Below are 19720 nucleotides of genomic sequence, written 5' to 3' on the forward strand. Positions count from 1 at the left end.
TAATGGAATAAAGAAGCAAAAATAGAAAAACTATTTGACAAATACACAGAAATATGATGACATGATGTATTTCATCACGTTATCACGACTCTGTGCAAGATGGCCGACGTTCAGATCTGGGATATTTTGACTTCCAGTATTTGAGTAATCACATGCATGAGGTCGACGTTTGCTGACGTGAGCTCGTGGTTACAAACACAGTTTATCTCTGATCTCATTGAGACGCCTCCGGTTCCCCCCCGATGACGGAGACGCTTTTAATCTGCAACAGTCATGAAGCTGGAACCAGAGTTCAGGGTGGGTGCAACATGCAGGACAGAGTTTACTGTGACGGCTCCGTCGCTGGTTTCTGTTCAGACTGAGTCCGTGAGAAACTGTCCTCAGCTTCAGAGCTTTGAAAGATATAGAAAAGACAGAATTCAGCAGCAATTTGTATAAAATTTTGTTTGTTTTAATAGTTCGGTGCAAAAAATCAAGAAACAGGCAAAGAACAAATACTCAGTAGTTTCTCAAAATAAAAAAATCAAACAAATAACATGAAAAGTGATCATGAAAAGTCCAGCGAGGGTCAAAAGATTTGTTTCTAATTTACTTCACGGAAATACACGTTGAGAGATTCACACAATCATGACACTAAGAATAAAATAAGATTCAACAATATAAAAATAAAATTCCGATCAGATTAAAATCTATAAAGTTAATAAAAAAACAAAGTTTCGTTGACAATTTAAAACTCATCATGAAGAATTTTACAAATGCTGAATATTAATCTTGATGGTGATGTATAGATCTGTATATTTATTATTTATACATCTGTATGTTTATATTTTTATAGATCTGTAGATATTTATAGATCTATATATTCATGTTTTAATAGATGCAGTTGGATCTTTCACAGTTTTCTCTGAATGGCGGCCGTGGGGCGGGTCTTCATCCTCAGCAGCTCTGGGATTGGTCGACTGCTGTTCTGGTAAAAGTCCAGTCCTGTGATCCACTCCACGTCTCTGACCCGTGATTGGTGGAACCACATGTGATCTTCCACCCAATGAGATTCATCCTCTGCACTCTGTGAGGAAAAATGTAAATTAAATAATCGACCAAAACTCTAATTAGGACGAAGTTTAAAGTCACTTCACCAGTTGTTTTACTTCTTTTTCACATTCACCGATAAAACATGTCGAGAGTTTAAACAGTTTAGATTGAAATTGATTGAAATGTATTTTCGTGTGATGGTAAATTTCTCAATATTTCCTGACAGAAAACAAAGTGCTGTTTATTATTACCCTGCAGCTCTCTGAGTTGCTGATGGCGTGTGGCAGCAGGAAGCAGACGCTCGCCAGCGACCCGGTGCAGCTGCTCACCGGCTGGGCCGAGTCTCCGCAGCTCGTCAGCACCGCAAAGTAATGAGTGGGGACGGAGATATTAGTTCCAGACACAAACCTGAATCAGACACAGAGGAATGATAATTCATAAACAGCTCCTGAAGGTCACACGTTAGAAACATCTTCAAATGTTTCCCACTAACTAGTTCCTCTGAGACATTTACCAGCAGGCTAACCCAGAGACACTGACTCTGACATGTGTTCTTCTACAGAACCTCGTGAACACGTCAGGAACACGTCAGGAACACGTCAGGAACACGTCAGGAACACGTCAAGAACACGTCAGGAACACGTCAGGAACACGTCAGGAACACGTCAGGAACACGTCAAGAACACGTCAGGAACACGTCAAGAACACGTCAGGAACACGTCAGGAACATGCCTGGACTTCAGTGCAGCTCTGAAAACCTGTTATGAAGTGTATCCCTGCAACTGACTGAAACCCAAGTGAAATCGGAGTCTTGTCATGGAAGGAAACTCACTGCTGGATCTGCTCTGGAGAGTCGAACCGGCCGTCGTAGTTGTAATCGAAGACGGGCCCGATCACCACGTTGATGCCGTTGTACACGTCGGCGTATTTCATCAACAAGCTGCCGTGGAAGTAGTTCCAGATCTCTGTGCCAGGAGGAGGAGGAGAAGTGAGATTTGGATTTTCACCTGATTTATGTATCTAGTTGTGTAACTTACTCTTAAACTCTGGGTACATTGGCACCACATTACTCATCAGTAGGGAATCGAACTGTTGCTCCGCTGTCGTGTTCAGATCTGTCAACACACAATGTTCCAATGAAGTGAGGGGGAGAAGTTTAGACAAGAGGTACACACGTCACTCTATTTGTTGTAACCGTTTTTGATGTTTAATATGAATCTAATGCCTGCGTGGTTCATGTAGAACATGGAGGACGTGTTGCCTCTGACACAAGCTGGCTTTCATCACTGCGGGTTTGGTAACTGGATTAATCACATTCATTTTGGATCAGATGCAGGAAATGTTCATTTTATGATGAGTATTTCCCAACAGATTCAGAGGAAAACTGACTGAAGAGGGAAAGTTCTCACAGAGAGAGAGAGAGAGAGAGAGAGAGAGAGAGAGAGAGAGAGAGAGAGAGAGAGAGAGAGAAAACTGCATATCGTTGCGGTAACTGGAGCTGAAGCTTTGAGGTCTGTCTGCATGGACGGTAAAAACTTTATGGATCATAAAGTGATCTAGTGGCGCTGCAGTAAAACACAACGTTAGAGATGTTATTGTGAAAAGTGTTCAGATAGAGAGATAGAGAGAGAGAGAGAGAGAGAGAGAGAGAGAGAGAGAGAGAGAGAGAGAGAGAGAGAGAGAGAGACAGAGAGAGAGAGAGAGAGGGAGAGAGAGAGAGAGACAGAAGAGGCGAGTATAGCAGTTGAGGACAAAATTACACACAGACAACACATTACTAATGGATGTGTGTGTTTAGGATTGTGCCCCTAGACATACATATCAAATCAACAGGTGAGTGTGTGTCTGTGTGTGTGTCTAGGGGTGTGTGTGTGTGTCTGTGTGTGTGTGATACATACTAGGTGGGTACAGGAAAGCGTGTGTCAGATTCCCAGCTGCTTCATACTGGTCACATCTCGGGCTGTGGGACACAGGAAGTCTGACGTCGGCCCTCAGGCAGCTCGGTGTCACCGGAGGCAGCGGATCTGAGTTCATCTGGATCATCGTTTGTTTTTAGATCAGAGATCATCATCACAGCTTCAGACACTTTCACTTCAGTTATGTGTCACAGCACTAACCCCGAGTCTACAGGGAATCCACTCAGAAGAGTTTTGTCCATTTCAGTTTCAATTTGGTGACTTTTTCCACCCAGATATTTGAATGTGTTTAATGTGCATTTAAACCATGGCCGATTCTTCAGTGATGCTACGGAAAGAATTCAAACTTCAATCTCCACAAAAACTTTATGGATCATAAAGTGATCTAGTGGCGCTGCAGTAAAACACAACGTTAGAGATGTTATTATGAAAAGTGTTCAGAGAGAGAGAGAGAGAGAGAGAGAGAGAGAGAGAGAGAGACAGAAGAGGCGAGTATAGCAGTTGAGGACAAAATTACACACAGACAACACATTACTAATGGAGAAGAGGCGAGTATAGCAGTGCATTTAAACCATGGCAGATTCTTCAGTGATGCTACGGAAAGAATTCAAACTTCAATCTCCACAAACCAGTCATTTGAAATGATTCGGACTTAGACACCAGGACTCTGACTGGCTTCAGTTTCGAACCCTTGAACGTTTCTTGTATTAAAGTCGAACCCTGTTGAGGAGTGGCTCACCGGCTTGTGGACGGTGAAGGAGCTCCACAGAGGCATCAGGGCGTCGGAGCTGTAGCCGCTGATGAATCCTTCCTGGTAGAGGAGACAGTAGCTCTGGTCCGGCTGCAGCATCCGAGGACGACCGAACAACAGGTGCTCCGTCTCTGCACTCAGCTCTGGACGCAGCACAGCGACAGGAACAATGTGAAATAATCACAATCAAAAAACACAAAGAGACAGAGAATCTTTCTTCCCCTCCTCACCTTGTTGTGCCGTCAGATTCAGACGACTGTTGGTGGCGTTTGTGATCTGAAGAGACACAACAGAGCAACACAGATGAAGTGGTTTTGTGTTTTAACGTTGGAGAGAATCACAGGGACATGTGATCAGTGTCCTCTCGAGACCTTCAGAGTCAGATCACCCACCAGAGCAGGACAGGAGCACCCCAGCTGGTCGGCCGGCTCCAGGCCGAGCAGCGGACACCGGGCCGGCCCGCTCTGCTCTGCAGGGGGCGCTGGTGAGAAGTAGGGCTTCCTCAGGAGGTGGTTCATGCTGCCGTGGGTCCCGTTGTTGTCGGTGGGTTGAATCTGCAGAACGTCTGCAGAGGACAATGATGTTTAGGTTGGTTGAGCAGTCACAACAGATGGATGACGAGTTGCATGAAAACATGATTCAGTCACGATTTGACTCAGAGAATCAACCCACTCGTCCTCAGCTGTTTACATCACAGCTGCACAGATCCCAGTTTGGTCCTGAGACACAAACTGATGCTGCACAGCCGACAAGCTCTGCAGCATTCATCCATCACATTGTGATAGACAGTGTTTGTTTAGGTTTCCCACATCTGGTTTCATTTGACTGGTTTTGGACTCGTGACGCTTATTGTTCTAGTATCTGAGAGTGTGGTCAGTGCACCAGCAACATGGTTCAGAAGGTTTTACATTCTCATGATAGTTATTCCTTGTCTCTGTCTCCAGGACAGTTCTTCTGATCAGCTTCACACTTGTCATGTGTGTTGTTCCGAGTCCAGTGAAGATCAGTGTTGACTCCAGTGCGATTTGGACACGTTCCATATGAATGAACTTTGAATAAACAGCTGAGCAGAGCTCTTCCACAGCAGGTGGCTGTGCTCACTCCTTCACGCTCGTCTGCAGGAACATGTTTGGAAACTTCACACAAACATTGCAAATATGTCTTTTCTATTTTTAACAAGCTGGTGCAGTAAGATGGCTTCATTCAAACTCTTGGCACCGCTTCACACCCGACGTATGATCCAACTTCTGAATGTGTTCGGGCTCGTGTGCACTCCTGAAAACCTGCATTGTTTTATGGTGACTTTGTTGTTTTAATCTCACACAGATTGTTGTCTTCCAAGTGTTTTTTACAGTGTTACGCTGTTTTTATATCTGTCTGTAAAACCCTTTTTGTGTTTTGATTGAAAGGTCTCGTGGAGGTTGGAACTCGACTCACCACACATGAGGTTGTACAGCTCGATGTTGGAGAAAGGTTCGATTTCTGTTTGGTTCTTAAACTTTGGTCCATAACTGACAAACATGGCCTGCAAGAAAAAGAAGAAGCTGCAGTAGCCATGGTGACCAATAACAGGTTTTAAACTTATAGTTCAGGCAAAGTAGCCCATTTTGGAGCCAAAAATAGAAGTAATTGTAAAAGAATTTTTTTCATCATAGATCATTTCTATGAGGTGTCCAGAACAACATACTAAAAGTCCTAAGAAATCCTAGTTGAGGAAATATGTTTAATTCTCATCAATGTGTGCCAATAAGGCCCGGAAACAATACACCCCAAAGGTGTTATTTTTTTCTTTACTCCTATCAAAATGAAACTTTACACAATGAAAGTTACCATGAAACATAACATTTTTTGTATTACAAGTTTCTTCGAAAATGAATTTTAATATGCAAGTGAGCTATACACTAATCGAATATGCCCCAAATACACCCAAATAGGCTTAATTTTTTCCTTTACTCCTACAACAATAAACTTTACATGGTAAAAGTATACATGAAAAGTAACTTTTTTCTATTACAAGTTTCTTTTGAAATGAATTTGAATATGTACATGAGCTCCACACGTATTGAATATGTCCTAATTTGCATAGGCAGAAACACCATTCATATGTATGACAAAAACATCGGCCCAATCTTCATCTCTTTGTGCTGCAGTCTTTCTTGCAACTACAGCGGACTACATCTAGTATTTCTGGTGGTGCCGCAGGCTGATCGGTCATTATCGGCATAAATCTCCCATCCAAAACATGCCCCCCCCCAGTCTTTTGGGTCCATACCTTCACTTCCCCTTTTCCACTCCATCATTTACTAAAAGACCCGAAGAGTATGGAACTTTGCAGCTGTTGACGTTGGAGGGAGAGTTTGAGGTTCCACTGGAGATGAGTTCTGAGTTACTGTATCACAGAATCTCTGGTATCTCAGCATATCCAGTGATTCATCTTTTTTTCGCCCCCACACAGTGATACTAGAGCTTTTTCACCTGCTGCAATGATGATGCCTTTTCCCACATTTTCCAGTGACTGGCTGAAAAGGAAGCTAGTGTCATTGTTTATTCTTTGGTGGTGGGGGGGGCTCGTGTGCCTCCGTGACCCTGAAGACTATACCGGTGGGTGTTATACCCCTGGCAGGTACTACCAAACCAGACAGTTTTCAGGTTAGAGGCCAGTCTAAAAGCAGCTTTGCCATCAGCCATTGGCAGTAGGATGATTGGATGAAGATTGGGCCGATGTATTTGTAATACATATGAATGGTGTTTCTGCCTATATGCAAATTAGGACATATTCAATAAGTGTGGAGCTCATGTGCATATTCAAATTCATTTCAAAAGAAACTTGTAATACAAAAAATGTTACGTTTCAGGGTTACTTTCATTGTGTAAAGTTTCATTTTGATTGGTATTGTAATAGTCTTTTTGGGGTGTATTGTTGCCTTATTGGCACATGCATCTCGGATTGATGAGAATTAAACATATTTCCTCAACTAGGATTTCTTAGGACTTTTAGTATGTTGTTCTGGACACCTCATAGAAATAATCTATGCTGAAAAAAATTATTTTACAATTAGTCGGTCGTAAAACGCTACTTTGCCTGGACTATTATGGGAGAACCGGTAAAAATCCACATGAACAAGGTGTAGTTTAGTAGAACAGAGATGTATTTTAAGGTTTAATGAGGACTTTGCTTCTGACGAGTTGCAGAGAAGAGAACAGTGCTCACATGCATGCTCTCCACATCGTTGTCGTAGCCGTGGGCTCCACCGGAGCAGAAGGTCAGGGATCCAGGATATCTGAGGAGACACAGAAGCTTCAGACAAACACTCACAGTCTGACAAACCCTGAAGGAGTGAGTGTTTAGAGATGAAGGGAAACTGAGGTGAAGCTAAATACTCCATCTAAGGAGATGGTGGAGCTGCAGGATGTGAGTAAGAACAGGCTTTGCACCCGTCATGCCGCGGTGGTCATTGTGGTGATGATCTACACTCAACTGGGGGGGCTAATGTATAAGTTGGCCTTTCATGGGCGCCATCTAATCTACAACATCTTGTAACTCTTTGCATAGCAATGACTTTTGCTCATAATCACTGAAAGTCTGAATCCTGTCAGATATCTGTACGCCATATGCACGTGACCAGTAGGGGGCAGGCTTTGAAGACGAGCTCATCGACCACATGCATAGAACAGTCCTACCGCTCAAACAGCCATTTTGCTTCCACCAGGACGTTGACGTCTTCGATGCGCCGGCTGTTGGCGAAGTGGAGACGCTTCGGGAGATTGGCCTTCAGGTACGGTTTGATCCGTTGCCCTGGTTTCTTACACTGAAATCACAGAACAATAAACACGTTTGATAACTGGACTTCAATCGGACACATGTTGTTCGTTTCTTACACTATAAAAAATGCTTTTTATTTTTAAATAGTGTAATGAAAACTAACACCTGGGTTGAAACCCCTTGATCCAGATGTGGTTGATCATTTTACAAGTGGTTGACGGTGGAACACTTACTGTCATGTTTGCCACGAGTCCGGCTGAGTCGACTGTTGAAAGGAAAAGAGAGTGAGGTCAGAGTCTCGCTCACAGCGTGAGAACTTCCCACAACACCACATCTCAAGGTGGTTTCGGTGACCTCACCACGTGGTCACAGATCTAAATGGATCCAGCTTTGTCTACACGTGCACCCACGTCACACGCAGGTTCGTTTACAGGTTCTAAGGTCAGATTCCAACTTTGTTATTGAGGTAATTGAGGCAAATGTCAGGTTTCTGTGAATCCGAGTGGTTTTCCTCTCCAGTGAAACAAAGAGAAGATCTCTCACAAAGACAAACACTCATTTCCTAATCTTCCGAAGTGGCTCATTCCACAAACCGCTGAGAGATCCTGAGGTGGGGGGGGGCTCTGTGCCGCCCAGAGGCTTCGCTGGAATGACTTCTTAAGAACTGAATGGAGCATTTATATTTTCATAACAGTAAGATAATCTGTGGATAAGTTGTGTTTTGTTGTGTTGCCACAGACTGTGACATGGAAACCGAGGTTGTGATGAAGGATCTTTCTGCAGCTCCACTCGGGTCAGACTGTTCATCTGAGTTCTGAGGGGAACATTCACTCACTGACTGCGTCTTTGTTTCTGGCTCGGATGCGTCCGAACGGCCCCTCGTTGACCCAGTAGCCTGTGATGTCGCCCACCAGCTCCTGCAGCGCCTCCTTCCTGTCGCAGCTCGTCTCCTCCATCCCTGCAACAGCAAGCTCATCTCTAGTGGGGAAGTTATCTTGTAAAAAAATCTCATTCATCAGCTGGGACTCACAGGATTCCCCTCTAGGGAGTGTTGGGATTTCCAACTTTTAACTATAGGTTGTGTCTGACTGAACTTTTAACAATAAAGGTAGGAGCAGTTTGAGTCAGGAATATTACCATATACAAATCATTATTTTAATCCTTTCTCTTAAATCTATTTAATATTTGGAATTTGCTAGCAATATATGTGAGTCACAAGGATGGTCAGTCTCACAGCTGTCCTGATAGGAGAGAGACGAGAGAGTTGTTATAGTTAAGTTGGTGCAGCCAAGACGGCTGGAGCAAGACACTTTCTACTCAAGGCTAAATTACGAGACAACATCAGACTGGCTGGATAGAGTTGCCTAGCAACCGGTAGAATAGCGTAGGAACATGACGGAGAGCTGCTGCTATGTCACTTCCTGGATTCGGTGACAAGAGGCGTGGGACTGCGGCTGGACCAATAAGGGAGATCCAAAGTGATTTGCGGTGACTCCCCTCCAAATATTTCATAACCAATCACATTAAATCTACTGTTATAACTATACCAAACCCCTGCTGTTCGGGGCCATTTTCAACTTCCTACTGCTAACTTAATTAGCATAGGCTGTGATAATTGTCCATAGCTATGTTTGTTCAACTTTTCATTGTTTCTTAATAAACACTTTAATTAGACCAGACTCTTCTCATATATTAAGGATAAAAGAAAACGCTTGACAGGAGCCTGTGCATTTAACAAAGTACGATCAACTGAAATGACTTTATATCACTACCTGATTCTTTATTAATATTATTGGTTCTGTGATGTTTGGATGAATGAAATCATTTCGTTCATGTCTTCTCAAGCAGTTATAGTTTTGAACGGATGCAGGTAGAAGAGAGGGGGAGTTACCGTGGTCGGCCACGATGACGATGTTGACGCAGCGGTGCAGGCCGACCTGCTTGAGGCCGTTCATCAGCTGACCTATGACCTTGTCCACGCCACGCAGCGCGTCGATCAGCTGGAGGCCGAAGGGAAGAAAACACAAACCAGTTAGTGACACACGAGTTCTTTCAATCCCACACAGTTTCCTCAAAGGACACAAAGGGGGGGGGGGGTTTCAACATGAAACCACGGCAGAGATTTCACAACCAGACATGAAGACCAATATAACCTGTGACTGGTCCTGACCTGAAGCTGAAGATGCAGCTCAAAAATAGACTTCATCAGAACCCTATGCACAACATTCCTTGGAAATCTGTGTGTGGCCGCTGGTGTCTGCTGGGTGGGTCACACCCCCACCCACCCCCACCCCTGTGTCAACATGGTGAGGCGTCCTTGAGCAAGACGCTGAGCAGTAAACGCCTCCTGACGCTGAGGTCACTGCAGCTTTTCAAATAAAAACACTGTTTTCCTTCTTGTTTCTACAGACGTGACATCATCTGCTCGTGACCTTTCTGACCTCGGCCTCACTAACAGCCTCCGGGTCCCCTAACCCTTAACCCTAACCCTAACCCTAACCCTAACCCGTTCTAACAGATCCGCTCCTGGCAGGTGAAGCTCAGGTTTTCAAGCTGCTGCAGCTGGAACCTGTTTTCAGTTCGCTGCAGGCGTCGGGGGGGAAATCATATCCACAACAAAGAGCCGGAGTTTACAGGTCGACAGGGAAAGACTTGTTCTTGAACTATTTTGGTTTGACTGATAATTAAATGCAATCATTCATTCATCACTTATTTATTCATGTTGTGTTCACTGTGAGGAAGGAATTGCTCACTTGAATAAACTGTTTTAATAAACTGAACAAGGAATATATAAATAGTGGCATTATAAACGTATAAACTTTGCTTAAACTAACTTTGGTGTCGATACATGACTGAAGTTGGTAAAACACAAAATGTTAAGTTCAGATCCCAGTGTCAGTCAGTGGAGAACGGGGTTCCCAGTCGTTCTGCAGGGGCTCTTCTCTTTCACAATAAAGTCCTGAAGCTGGTTTGTTATTAACGGAGGTTTGTTATCACACAGCGTTTCCTTAGGATGTGAGGAATCCTTTGCAAATCAATTCTTGGTCGTTTATGTTTAAACTTTTGGAATTTTGTTTGAGCAAGACAAACTGAAATTGTAACCGTGAAATATAGATCATCTGAAGTCAAGAGAATGAGTCGGCACGACTTCGATTTCCACAAACAAGCTTCAGGAAAGTTATCAGCTCAAATCACAGAAACATTTGATTCCTCTGCAGCATCACTTCCCCCTGAGGCTCCTCCCCCTTGCTTCTTTATCCTCCGACCCGTCAAATCAATTATTAAAGCGTCATATCACAGAGCAAAGACTTTATGACTATTAAAGAGAAACAGTTCACGAGGATAGTGAGAACGTGTTTTCACTATCGGGAATAAAACTAATCAGCTGTACGTCTCCAGATAAAACCAGATTCCAAATAACCATGAATAATAAAGATGACTCATCAGTTCTATGATATTTCCATTTAATCGTGAACCTGCACAGACGTTATCAGTGTGTGTGTGTGTGTGTGTGTGTGTGTGTGTGTGTGTGTGTGTGTGTGTGTAGTAGTTCACCTCTGAACTGTGCGAGCTACTCATTCAGTCTCATTAAGTTTAGTAAAGACTCTGCTGATGTGAATCTAACGGTTTTATTTGGAAAGTCATTTGATATTAACGGACTTCAGACGTAATAACGATCTGTGATTTCGGGAAGCATGAAGCTAAGGGGTCAGCAGGTCGCTGTGAGAGGACCACTCACCCCCCCGCTCACAGGGCCGAAGCTGTGTCCAGATTTATCCGGCTCCTCCAGATACAGAGTGTAGAAATCCGGCCTGGAGGGGAAACGTGTATTTTTTACTCACCATCGGCATTAAACCATCAAATAAAGAGAATTAAATATGAATAATAAACACAGGATGTGAATGAGAGTGGATTGTGTGAGGAGTGAAGAAGAGGAACCCACCGCTCTTCGTCCGGCAGCTGCAGCCACTTCAGCACCGTGAACACTCGCTCTTCAAACGGCACTTTACTGGAAACAGGAAACATCAGGAGGTCAGTTTGACCCGTGGAAGACATGACGCCTCCTAGAAGTGAAGGGAAATCGCCCCCTGGTGGCCGGCAGCAGGTCACACACACCTCACCTCCACCATGTTAGCAAGCGGGACACTGACCGTGGTTTCTGTCACTTCAGGTCGTTCTTATCTCTCTGACCTTCGCTCATGTTTCTGATCAGTTTGGTGTGAATTTGTTATTTGATGATCGACAGCTGACTCTGACTCGTGATTGGTCAGAAGGTTCGAATGAGGAGCTGGATCTCAGAGGAAGAGGTTCCAACAAAGGGCTGAGAACCAGCTGTTTGAGAACTCAGTGTTCCAGTGAGGTTCTCCAGTGAGAACACGATGTCATCGGCTGTTAACCACAGAGCCGAGAGATAAGGATCCAGCTCGACCACTTCACACAGAGATAACATCTCTCCCTGACTCTGAACGGGTTTTACACAGCTTCTTATCAGCTCAGGTCCTGTTTACCAACTTTACTGCAACAAACGCCTTGATAGCACGATTATCCAAGTCCATCATCAAACAAATATGCTTTATTGTCCTCATGGGGAAACTTCTACTGGGCCAAAGTGCCACAGCAGCTGCAGAACAAAACAGAAGACAAAGCTGCTATATATATATATATATATATATATATTTAGATATATACATTTTTATTTTCTATTTTAAATTTTTTATATTCTATTTTATTCTATTTTATACTATTTCTACTTTATATTTTTGGTTGTAATTATTGAGCATTGCTAGAAGAGAGCCTGTGACTCGAGCTTTTCATTGCCAGCGACTGCTTTATGTTATTGTTGTTGTGCATTTGATAATAAAAATGTTGAATCTTGAATCTTGAAAAAGGGACATGACGTGTTAAAAGTGAGTTTAATACTGCACCTGAAAACATTAGAAAGGATTTAACACATAAAAGATGAAAAACTATAACTGGCATTAAACCTACTGCCTGATGAAAGTGTTACTTCAACCACAACCGCTCTTTATTTATTTATAGTTTTAATAAGACCTCAGAACTGGGACTCACCCGTCGTACGGCCTGTAGAGGTTCGGGAAGCTGCCGTTGATTTTAACCTCTGACCCCGGCCAGAAAAACGTCCCGGCCTTCAGACCCTGGTACTTCGCTGTGTGCCAAATCTACGACACGCAAACAGGACATACATGTGCGTGTTCAGTGAAACATGTTGTAGAATACCACAGGTCTGACGAAACCCAAGTTCAGCCATTAAACAGCAGGGGGTCATTTCTCTCTGGCTGATCCATTAAAATCTAACTTTTTAAGTAAATGCATTTACTTTTCTATATAGTTGCACAAAAGCACTCAGACAATATGACTACACACTGAGTTCGTCTGTGGTTTGTGCAGTTTCTGTGTTGCACCACATTAAATCCTCCGTCATTTGGCAGAAGCTTTTAGCAGGAGACTGAGGGTTGAACCACCGAGCTTCTGGTTGGAGGACGACCGCTTTACCCCTTCACCCACAGCCGCCCAATCCCATGCGTCATATTTTGTTAATTGGAATCCAAGTATGATTGTTTAGTGAGTTGACATGAGTTGGGTAATGTTGTGTAATTGCACTGACGTAAGCTGGTTTTGGGAGGTGTGTTCCCACAGGAAAGACTCACAGGCTGTCCCAGGTACCAGGCGGGGTTGTCTTTCTCTGCGTTGGACAGACTGAAGCTGGCATCGAACACCGGGTCGTACATGCTGTTGTCGATCAGACCATTCGACTCCGGGTAGAGACCCTGAGAGCGGAGGAGAAACATGTCTGACGCTTGTTGATAGACAAAGGTTTCACTGTTAGGTAAAAATGTAAAAGAGTAGTTGCTGCTCTGTGATGATGTGTTGATGTGAAAACGCGTCTGACACATGGAAACTGTGAATGAAGCAGCTGCTACTCCCCTGCTCGGAGGGAGTGGACTTTATTAATGGTTTCGTGAAACCGCTCAGGGAGTTTCTGGAGAAACCCTGAGAGGTTTCAGATGGTTTCCATCCACATTTCCATCACAAGTAGTTCCAACGTCTCGGAGAAATCGAAGCCAAGAGCAAAGTGGGTGATCAACGGCTGGATAAATAAATATCTGAAAGAAAAGCTTCGACAGATTGAATCTCAGAGTTTGAATATTTGTGTTTTGAAATATTTCTCGCTGTTTTCTCAGTTTGTTCTGCAGCTTCGAACTGAAAGTGGCTGCATGTAGATTTGAGTTTTGGGTTTTGAATGGACACTCTGTTGACCTACACCTGTGGTCTGTTGTTTCAGAGTTTCAAACATCTGCTCATTCGCCAGCTTGAAATTTGGCAACGTCACCTGAAGAAGGTCAAGGTCAGGTTGGGGGTTCAATGCCGACCCCTGACATTGAAGCTACAGTTTACCATACATGTCTATACCTATGTGTTGTGTGTGTGGAGCAGGTTGAGGGTCTCTTACTGTGACGATGGTGTAGTGATTAGGGAAAGTCTTGCTGGGAAACGCTGGCTGCATGTACGGGGCGGAGGTTCCACACCGTCCTGAGGAGAACAACCACGACGTTTCAGTGCTGTCTCAGACGATAAAGACCAGATGATTCATTTAGATTCTGCCTGAACTGACAATGTTTCTGCTTCCACTCAAATGCACATGGACTTTATAAGTTTTTCATAAGTATCCCATGACTCAGAGGCTTCCTCAGAAGAGTTTGTGTAAAAGATCCTGAATCCCAGAGAATCTGAAAGGTCACTCGTAAAACCAGGCAAATATTAACTGTGATAATTTATCTGTTTGCAGAATGTGTCCTTGCATTCCTGTTCAGAGGAGAAAGACACTCACTGAGTTTGTCCAGAACCGGGATGAGAGACCCCCACGTCTGCAGGTATTCGGCCCTGAGTCCGTCCACCGACACCAGGAGCAGCGGCTGCTGCTTGAAGCTGGAAGTCATCACAGAAACACACTGATGAGGGAGACATGCATCTGCTGATGATATTGATTGTGAGTTCTATCTCAAAGTATTGGAATTATATCAAACATCTTGCAAAATGCCACAAACACTTAAAAACGTCTGCAGCTCGATTTGGTTTCTCATTGATTAACTGAAAACTGCCTCAATAAACATCAGGTCTTTTCAAAAAAGCTGAGATTCTTAGAAGTTGATGTGAGATGGAAACAGAAAACAACGGAGACATCTTACTGTGCTGGACATGTCGGGGTCGAGAGGTCGTCACACCCGTCCTGCAGCCAGGTTCTGTCTCCTGCAGCAGAGCGACAACAACAACACACAACACTTACACTGAAGGTCAGGATCCAAGTGTGGAATTAACTTTCATCAAAAAACTAGAAAGTCTGAGTGCAAGTAACAAGGTGTTTGTGTGTGAGCGCTTTGAGGGTTGAGAGTTAGAGAATTCTGTAAATCGACTGAAGCGTGAACCTGGTTCTTCCCTGGGAATCGAACCGACGCACACTGTGTGGTTGCTCGCTTGCTCTCGCTCACCGTGGCAGACGTGTTTGTAGTTGCTGCAGCAGTCTCCTGCAGACAGGCAGTCGTCCGAGCAGTGACAGTTGCTCTGCTGCAGCCGGGTCTCTCCACATCGCAGCCGGGTGCAGTCCCACAGCTCGGCTGCAGGGTGAGGGTCAGGGATAGGGTCAGGGTTAAGGTTAAGGTTAAGGTCAGGGTTAGGGTTTAAGATTAAGATTAAGATACATTTATTTGTCCCAAACACATGCACAGACATGCACAAGCACACTCATGCAAGGAGGGAAATGTAACCTCTGCTTTTAACCATCTGGTGCAGGACACACAGAGCAGTGAGCAGCCATGTACGGCGCCCGGGGAGCAGATGTTGGGGGAGTAAGGTGCCTTGCTCAGGGGCACTAGACAGGGTAGGGAGGATCCTCTTGGATTTTTGGACAGATCAATCCAGGTTCATCTTTTTGTTGTTTCTCTGTGGAGTCGAACCAGAGACGAACCAGAGACCTTTTCTGCCCATAGTCCAAGTTTCTGACACTAGTCCACCGCCAGGGTTAGGGTCAGGCTTAGGGTCAGGGTTAGGGTCAGGGTCAGGGTCAGGGTTAGGGTCAGGGTTAGGGTTAGGGTCAGGGTTAGGGTTAGGGTTAGGGTCAGGGTCAGGGTTAGGGTCAGGGTTAGGGTCAGGGTCAGGGTTAGGGTCAGGGTCAGGGTCAGGGTCAGGGTCAGGGTCAGGGTCAGGGTCAGGGTCAGGGTCAGGGTTAGGGTCAGGGTTAGTCATGCAGTTAGGGAACCACCATCTTCTCTTTGCTTTTTAACTGGCCTGTACTGGAGCCAAACACTATTGTACAGAAGAGCACGAAGCTCCATCTGTGATCACTTAGACTCAACCAGATGTTTGGCGGGATTCATGGAAAGTGCTTCTCCTCACATGTGGCTTTGCAGATGTCCTGGTAGTCATGGCAACAGCTGCCGCTGGCGACGCAGTTCTCATCACACCTGCATCCTGGGACCTCGTCGTAGGGCTGGTAGCACCGAGCTCTGCAGGACGTGTGAGGGACGACTGGGACAGAGAACATGACTCAGCAAAGATCCACCAGCAGAGGAAAGAGACGGATTCACAGGGAAACATTTGTAGATGCATCTGTTTTAAAAACAAATTATTTTCTGACTGAAGCACAGAAACATTTTTATTTCTCTGAATACATATACTTTAATTAAAGTAAAAGGATCTGATAATTACTCAATCATACAGCTAACACTTTTATAACATATCTTATTTATTATATAAAATTAAATAAATTGCTCTTAAAATATTATTACTATTCCCTGTAAGGAGTAACTTAAACTTCACTCTTGATATTAATAATTAAAACTAATACCAGTCTGAGTTTCACTGGTTTGATTTGATGCATTTTACTCATGGTGACGTTGCAGTGACTCAGCATTTTGTCCCTCATGTGTCACCAGCACCGTTCTGCTGTGTCATCGGTTATGGTCACATCTCTTGTCGGGGGGGGTCGTGCTCATGTGTCACTTGAGACCTGAGGCATGGGTGTCATGTGACATCACATGACACTCCAGGTGTGAATCACATGCAGAAGTGGAACACGAGGATTCCAGAGCAGGTTCTGTGACCTTCGACCTTCTTCTGCTTGACACGCTTTCAAGATGTTTGACCGACTGATTAAAACAATGTAATAATAGTTATGATAATAACTTTATTTGTATGAGATTAGTCTAACAAGGGCTTCAGACCAGCAGGACGTTTGTAAACCAGTTCAGCCTGAAGGAAGAAAAACTGATTTCTCTCTCTGCTCCCGATATACAAAAAACTATGTATATAAATGTATATATATATATACGTTTATACTTTAAATAGAAACCACAGCGAGGAGGAATCACGTTATTCATCTACTTCAGAATTGTAAAATATTGCATAAATAGCAAAAAATTGTGTGTAAAGATAAAAAATTCTAACAATGTGAATTCAATTTGAATTTATTTTGACATGTAGCTATATCGACTAAACTTAAAATGTTTTTATATTATATTCAAACATACGAATAGAGCAAATAACACAAGATGAGCGTATAAGTCCCAATTAAACATTTAAGATAAGATTCCCTCTGCCTGTTATTACATGTTTTTATAATTCTGGTCACATCTGGTTCTTTCCAAACCTTTTTACCTCAACTACTGTAATTGTCTGTTGTGAACTCCCCCCCCCCCCCCCCCCCGAGGGGATTTCGGTTTCGTGCCTCATGAAGACTCAGAACTCACTCACAGCCCCGGAGCTGCAGGACGTCTCTATCACGACCGTCCTTTGTGTCTGTGTCTTCAAACCCAAACAATCAGCTCAGAGTGATTCAGACTCCGGCCTCGTGCACAACCACACATCATCCACGTTGTGTTCTGTGATAAACACAGGAGTTCTGTCTGACACATAATTGTGATAAACAGCAGATGAATGCACACGCATTGCCGTGGGGATTTGTGAGCAGATGAATTCTGGTTTTACAAGGACGTGAAAATGGAAAACCCCCGATAATTACATCTTTCCGCCTGAATATCAAACTTGAAATTGAGTCAATTATCATCTCGAGTGACATTCTCCATTCTCTGAGTTCCACAGACCTGACTCGTCTGACTTCCTCACGGAGTCATCGGAGGCCGAGTGAGGACAAGGTGCACGAGTGAGTCAGCAGCAGGAACCGGAACCAGATGCAGAAACAGATCAACCAGATCCACCAGATCCACCAGAGAGTCCGAGTCAAATATGAGTCACAGCGACGAAAATAATAGAAACCTTAAATTCATATTCAGAGGGAAGGTCGAGTGTGGGACAAGCAGAGACATGTCTGTGTGTGTCGGTGTGTGTGTGTGTGTGTGTGTGTGTGTGTCTGTGTGTGTGTGGCACCTTTGTTTAAACATCTCTGCAGGTCCAGTCCCAGACCGAGTCCGAGCCCAAGGATCAGAGACACGATGGACACGGCCAGGACACCGACCTGAGAGGACGCATCAGAGACACAAGTCAAACTCTGGAGACAAACAGGAAACTGCAGATATCCTGAACCAGTGCAAACTGGGAAGTCAGATTTAGATTTAACAGAAAAACAGCAAACACTTAATTATCTTCAGGTGTTTGACATTAGAAAACAGCGCTGCTTAATATTAATATATCAATACTGTAACAACAGCATACCACTTTTAATGCATTTTAATAAATATTAAGTCACTTTAACCTAAACAGACATTCCTGCATTCCTAGTATTTCAAACTATGTTAGTGCAATATTTATATGCATGAAATATAACCATATCAGATCAAATAAACTAGCAATAATGATCATTATTTATTTTAGGTTTATTGTGATGCAAATACATAGTCAGACGTAATATCCTAATCCTAGTAAGAATAATAATAATAATAATAAAATAATAAAAAATCTAAAAGACCATATGAGAGTTGACTATAAGAAAGAGTGAGCCTCAGCCATCTCAGTTACTGCTGTAGTAATATTTAATATTAATATGTACGTAAGCCTGAAGTGACGACGGCCGACTCACCGCTTGCACTCGATTCAACTTGTATTCAGTGTAAACACGACTTGAGGCCTGTGACTAACACCAGTTCTGATCCAGGACCAGTTCTGATCCAGGACCAGTTCTGATCCAGGACCAGTTCTGATCCAGGACCAGTTCTGATCCAGGACCAGTTCCGATCCAGGACCGGCTCTTACCACGATCTTCTTCTTTCTCTGCGAATCCTTCATTGAACCCATGGCCGCTGCAGACGTCAGCCACACTCGCTCAGAGCCGCCGACGGGAACAAGCCGCAGATATATCGCCAGTGACCTCTGGACCGGGGTGGGGGGGGTTGTGGTGGTGGTGGTGGGGGGGGAGGGGGGGGCCAGTAACTAATTGCCAGAGGGAGTTTACAGCCCCAGGTTCTCTGTGATTCCTCCGACAGCTTCCAGCTCCTGGACCTCACACGTCCAGCGACCACGACCAGAGAACTTTCCTGGAACTCAGCCGCTGTTGTTCAGCTGATAACTTGAAAACTTTTATTTGTTTATTTGACTTGTGTAAAGATAATATTCAGCCCTATATGACCCTTAATGGATAATTAATGATGTGTACATGATGTTACTCACACTTTCTTCAATGTGACTGAGTATCTGATCGGATTGAACAAGTTAGAACAAGTTATTATTCATCAGGAACCTTGAGATTAAACCGATAACGGACAGATTGTTCAGATCTGATTAAGTTTTAAAGTATGTAAAATATGCAACCTAGAAATTTCCTGAGATTAATAACACGTTGCTAGGTCAAGGTGTGACTGATTTCCTCTGATAAATGATTCCACATTCAAATGAAATTCCAGTGAAAAGAATCATCGGTGGAATACTTTCCCTCGATGAGTAAAACTAAAAACCTGCTGCTAAGATACCACTTCTGTTTGACACTTGTGATAAACCTCTCTGAATGCTGAAATATCCATAAACCATAAACTGCTCAAAATCAGGTGTTCACATGAATGCAGTTCATAGTTATCAATTATCACATATAATAACAATAGTTATTGTTACTACTAGAAAATGCGCCGATCTCGGAGGAGGTGAACTAAGTCATTAACAATTGATTTTTAATAAGTGACATCTGATTGCAAATATAAAAATACCTAATAATCACATTTATCACACTTATAAACAATTCATTGCAGCATTCTATATATAAGAACCTTGGACGATTATTAATAATGAACTACTTAG

At 43.6% G+C, this 19720-nt stretch overlaps 1 protein-coding gene across 1 annotated transcript; it reads right to left on the bottom strand.

The window, feature by feature from the left end:
* Positions 1-426: 426 nt before the first annotated feature.
* LOC133025577 (venom phosphodiesterase 1) lies at positions 427-18769 on the bottom strand. Its single transcript, XM_061092278.1, has 25 exons — positions 18686-18769; positions 17864-17951; positions 15875-16006; positions 14971-15096; positions 14671-14731; positions 14313-14410; positions 13935-14014; positions 13132-13251; positions 12533-12642; positions 11406-11471; positions 11202-11274; positions 9354-9462; positions 8298-8420; positions 7696-7727; positions 7381-7508; positions 6911-6980; positions 5137-5224; positions 4092-4264; positions 3930-3975; positions 3688-3842; positions 2931-3066; positions 2070-2147; positions 1865-1997; positions 1284-1440; positions 427-1066 (listed from the first exon to the last, which is right to left on the bottom strand). Exons 1-25 carry the CDS (start codon positions 18725-18727, stop codon positions 893-895), a joined length of 2598 nt encoding a protein of 865 aa, XP_060948261.1. The 5' UTR covers positions 18728-18769; the 3' UTR covers positions 427-892.
* Between the last annotated feature and the right edge of the window lie 951 nt (positions 18770-19720).

This window comes from Limanda limanda, chromosome 19 (genome assembly GCF_963576545.1).
Source record: "Limanda limanda chromosome 19, fLimLim1.1, whole genome shotgun sequence".
Classification (NCBI taxonomy): Eukaryota; Metazoa; Chordata; class Actinopteri; order Pleuronectiformes; family Pleuronectidae; genus Limanda; species Limanda limanda.

Excerpts from the sequence above, each read along its gene's own strand:
- LOC133025577 (XM_061092278.1), bottom strand. The coding sequence starts at position 18,727 with ATGGGTTCAATGAAGGATTCGCAGAGAAAGAAGAAGATCGTG. Across the intron at positions 7,728-8,297 it reads CAGAAACAAAGACGCAGTCA|TCGACTCAGCCGGACTCGTG; the intron begins GTGAGTGAATGT and ends TCCTTTCAACAG. Across the intron at positions 6,981-7,380 it reads GCAAAATGGCTGTTTGAGCG|ATATCCTGGATCCCTGACCT; the intron begins GTAGGACTGTTC and ends GTGTCTCCTCAG.